The sequence below is a fragment of the Engraulis encrasicolus genome, chromosome 21, assembly GCF_034702125.1.
Source record: "Engraulis encrasicolus isolate BLACKSEA-1 chromosome 21, IST_EnEncr_1.0, whole genome shotgun sequence".
NCBI classification, from domain to species: domain Eukaryota; kingdom Metazoa; phylum Chordata; class Actinopteri; order Clupeiformes; family Engraulidae; genus Engraulis; species Engraulis encrasicolus.
Window position 1 is genome coordinate 8,707,571 of NC_085877.1, and position 5,000 is coordinate 8,712,570.

At 43.1% G+C, this 5,000-nt stretch overlaps 1 protein-coding gene across 1 annotated transcript in view; it reads right to left on the bottom strand.

The window, feature by feature from the left end:
- LOC134438052 (ADAMTS-like protein 1) overlaps positions 1-5,000 on the bottom strand; it is a 226,871-nt gene that overhangs the window by 82,245 nt on the left and 139,626 nt on the right. The window contains exon 10 of the mRNA XM_063187640.1: positions 894-1,032. Within this exon, the coding sequence (XP_063043710.1) occupies positions 894-1,032 (139 nt within the window). The remainder of the gene's footprint in view (positions 1-893; positions 1,033-5,000) is intronic.

Consider the following 5,000-nt stretch of genomic DNA (forward strand, 5'->3'; position numbering starts at 1 on the left):
AGCACAATGCAATCAGGGTGTTAGCACTAGCTAAGTGGCCATTACATCAAGGGATACACACACACCAATCCACCCCCCGCCCCCCCCGCACACACACACACATTCACAGAAGCACACACACACTTACAAACACACACACACACACACACAGACACACACACACACATTATGCTGTATTTTGCATGGCAGAAAAATGTGCACGTGTGTGTGTGCGTATGTGCGTATGTGCACACGTGTGCATGTGCATGTGTCAGTATTAGTGTGTGTGTGCGTGCCTGCGTGCGTGTGTGTGTGTGTGTGTGTGTGTGTGTGTGTGTGTGTGTGTGTGTGTGTGTGTGTGTGTGTGTGTACCTGGCAGGGCAGGGGTCCATGTTGCATTCCTGTAGTTTGGGTTTGGGCTTGGTGTGTGTGTGTGTGTGTGTGTGTGTCTGTGTGTATGGTGTGTTCGTGTGTTCGTGTGTGTGTGTGTGTATGGTGTGTGTGTGTGTGTGTGTGTGTGTGTATATGTGTGTGTGTGTGTGTGTGTGTGTGTGTGTGTGTGTGTGTGTGTGTGTGTGTGTGTGTGTGTGTGTACCTGGCAGGGCAGGGGTCCATGTTGCATTCCTGTAGTTTGGGTTTGGGCTTGGTGTGTGTGTGTGTGTGTGTGTGTGTGTGTGTGTGTGTGTGGTGTGTGTGTGTGTGTGTGTGTGTGTGTGTGTGTGTGTGTGTGTGTGTGTGTGTGTGTGTGTGTGTGTGTACCTGGCAGGGCAGGGGTCCATGTTGCATTCCTGTAGTTTGGGTTTGGGCTTGGTGTGTGTGTGTGTGTGTGTGTGTGTGTGTGTGTGTGTGTGTGTGTGTGTGTGTGTGTGTGTGTGTGTGTGTGTGTGTGTGTGTGTGTGTGTGTGTGTGTGTACCTGGCAGGGCAGGGGTCCATGTTGCATTCCTGTAGTTTGGGTTTGGGCTTGATGTTCTCTGGGTAGTAGTGGCAGTACTGGTCCACTACCACACGGCGGCTGCGTAGGTCAAAACACTCCGCAGAGGTCAGCTGATAACCTGCAGCCAATCAAAAACCTCAATAGGTCATTTCAATACTTCCCATAATACTTCCCGTATTACATTACGACTTGGTCATTGCCATTCTGGTATTAGCAAACCGTGTCTTAATGGCTTAAAATCTTCAATTTGCTATGGAGCTTTAGGTTAGTATCTCGGTATTGGACTTTCAACCTGCAATTTCATCCATGGCTGAAGTGTCCTTGAGTAAGGCACCTATACCCCACTTTGCTTAAGAGTGATTCTACGATTCGACTGTGCTTTTAAGTCCATGGATTTTATTTGCCAATTCCACTAACTATTAACTGCATTCAATGATGTTTTGGACATATTTATCTTTTACATAATACAGAAAGTGTAGACATGGCATTATTTCCCTCGGCAAGAATGAATATTTAATACTGGTTTTGGGCGTTTCCATGCCGTCCTGTTTTCCAAATGTCAGATTCAGTCTTCATATTAGCATGTAAAGAAACTTGTTTTGCCCAAGACCATTGCAAATGTTGATTCACAGTAATCATCACAATATGACAAAACTGTCAGAAAGACCACTGTCCTTTCCATTATACATCAAATTTGCCATTTTGTGTGTGTCCACGAAAACTGTGTTAACCGTGTCACGGTCTGAAACCCCCTCCTTAAATCAGTAATGTTTTGGTCTTAGGCCATATGAATAACATCACGTAATGTCATAACCTCTTTGGCAGGATATGGGAAGACTTTTTGGTAAGTTTTGAGCTCCATCCTTCCATAATTTAATCCATTCTTTTTCATGTTCTCATAGCGGGAAAATTGCCTGTCAACTGTATTATCAACATATTCATAAGAATCTGAATTAGAAATCACATGTAGAAAAACACAGATAAAGCATACAAATACATGAATTGATTAAGGTGTTGTGGTGGAACTTCTGAGGTCCTCAGTTAGCACAACACCATAAAAGTGGCTGAAATGTCAAGCTGTGTTACTGTCAATGGTGTTACAATTAGCTATGACAGTTGAGGAGGAGTATGTTTTTGCCAATTTATTTCCATATTGACAGACAAACAAATAAAATATTTTTTGTTCTAGGGAGATGGGTTTGTCTGCTCTGTTTTTTCTCCAAAAAAAGTGCCGACTTGTTCCCCTGCACTGTTGACCGTAACACAGTTGAGTAACACGGTTGACTGTTTTGAAAGTGTTTTTGTGCTATTGATCCCTTATGTGTTGGAAAAATCCTATGAACAGACACTAGGGATTATATCTGGAGAAGGAAGTCTTGTGTAAGGAGGGTGACTAAATTCAAATCAGACGTTACAGGGATTTATCATGAAAAATGTGTCAGTCTGTATCACAGTGAATCATAAAATCCTACCTATGAAGCTCAACAATCACATCAGTTGCACAGATTAATGACAACATTATTGCTAAGGGACATAAGCACTTTCAAACGTATGTTGTTTCAACTCTGTAGTATTTTTATATATGTTTGAAATGACATAGTATTTGTCCATAACACTGTTGACAAAATAATCAAGCAAATGTTCGCTTTCATTAGAGTATTTATCAAATGATTTAAGATTAAGCTTGGCAATTTGTTTGTTTGGAAACTTAAATATATACACTATGTAAACATCTAGGTCATTTAGTTGAAAAAAATACTGATAATTGACATTTTGCTTTTCCCAAAAGTGCAGGCGAATCGTAGAATCACTCTTAACTAGTTAACATTCACCAGCCGTCGGATAAAGCCCGGCTGGCGGTTACAAATGTCCACACCACCATGACTGCTCGAGAGACACTTGCTATGGGTAATCAGGGCACATTAGACACCCGACTCTGTCAGGCCCCACTATCACTGCACAGGGCTGAGCTGATACCACCCAGCCCGCCTAGATACCACATTCCATGGGCACTAAGCATCAGTAGACACCCCCACAGTACCAGGCCCATGCAGCCGGGGTTTGCCGCTGCCAGCTGACGGCAAGTGATTACACCCGCCCACGGGTTTCAGTTAACAATCAATCAACCCCGCAGTTGATCCACTGACGGGGACGAAACAGACATTGAATGGGATCCTGACAACAGTGAGGAGACAGACACAACCCTGAATTCATCCCTGGACGAAGGCTCTGAGTAAGTGCCATGAACAGCGCTTCTGTGTATTACTGAATGTATTACTGAGTCAGCCAGGGCCAAGAGCTGTTCAGTCGGGGTAACATGTTTTGAAAGTCTCTGTGCTTTGTTTTCTATTACAGAGATGAATACATACCCCCAGCGAAGAAGATTGGGGGGAGAGGAGTAGGCCGCCCGCGGGGTAGGCCTCCTGGATGTGGCAGGGGTAGAGGAAGCAAGCGCAGAGGCAGAGGACGAGGAGTAGGACGCCCGCCTGGAAGGCCAGGAGGAAGGGGGAGAGACTTGCCCCAAACTGAAAATGGACGTGGATGGCAGGACACAGAGGTACAAGATATACTTCCACAACATCCAGTGTTAAGACCAACTCGTACGCCTGGTCCGCAAGTTATTACTGGGGGAAATGATTCCATCTTGGATCTCTTTCGCCTACTCATCTCCGATGAAGTTTCACAAAAGGTCCTCAGTAACACAAAAAAATTTGGGAGACGGAGGCATGCACATCTTTGGGAAGAACTGACCATGGCAGACATGTTCAGCTATCTATCTCTGATAATTTACATGGGTCTTGTTCACGCACCACCTCTTACAGACTACTGGCGAAGGTCAAAATTATATAGCTTTCCTTGGGCTGGGTCAACCATGTCTGGCCGTAAATTCAGACGAATCTCCACCAATATCCATCTGTCTGACCCTGATGATGACGAGCTCAATGCAGCTCGGAGAGGCACCCCTGAGTTCGACCACCTTCAGAAGATTAAACCCCTGTACACTGATACCCGGCAAAACTGCATGGCCAACTTCCAGACAGGCCAGAACATTGCCATTGACAAACGAATGGTCGCCTCCCGTGCCAGGATAGGAATCCGGCAATACACCGCATTCCACATTATTACGCAAATGACATGTTTCGCTGTTTCCCCAAATAATCAATACAAATGACAGTCGACATAATTTTCAAGTCATCAGCCATTGGAGTACAATTAAAAAGTTTTTGAATGAACCTTCCAATGATAACAGTATTTTTTGAAATAATAAAAAACTTAAAATGCTCTGTTCCACATTATTACGCAAAATAGTTTTGTAGTGTTGAAATCCAAATTTCTTTCTTTTTTCCCATTTACATCAAAACAGTTGGAGTTTGGTACCTTCTAAATTACATTTCAGTGTTCAATACTTGGTGATAAGCTCTTTGTCTTAGTAACTGGAAAGCTGCGTTTAATTAATTACTTTTCAATGTTCAAAACTTGGTTATAAGCTGTAAAAAGAATGCTGCATTTAACATTGAAGTCAATGGCAGGACATTGTATGGGAGTTATGGAAGCCCAGATATCCTTGATGCTTTGCTCTCAGCTGTTTCTGTTCGTTTGGTCTGGTGGCCCACACTTCGCTCTTCAATATACCCGTAGATTTCCATGCCACGTTTAGGTGCTGTGGACATTCTAACTCACCAGATATAAAACCCCATTGAAAATGAATGGGATGTTATGTCTGGTGAGTTAGAATGTCATCATCTCCAAAGCACCTAAACGTGGCATGGAAATCTATGGGTATATTGAAGAGTGAAGTGTGGTTCACCAGACCAAAAAAACAAAAAAACAGCTGAGAGCAAAGCATCAAGGATATCTGGGCTTCCATAACTCCCATGCAATGCCCTGCCATTGACTTCAATGTTAAATGCAGCATTCTTGTTACAGCTTATAACCAAGTTTTGAACATTGAAATGTAATTTAGAAGGTACCAAATGCCAACTGTTTTGATGTAAATGGGGAAAAAAGAAAGAAATTTGGATTACAACACTACAAAACTGTTTTGCGTAATAATTTGGAACAGAGCATTTTGGGCATTTTAAGTTT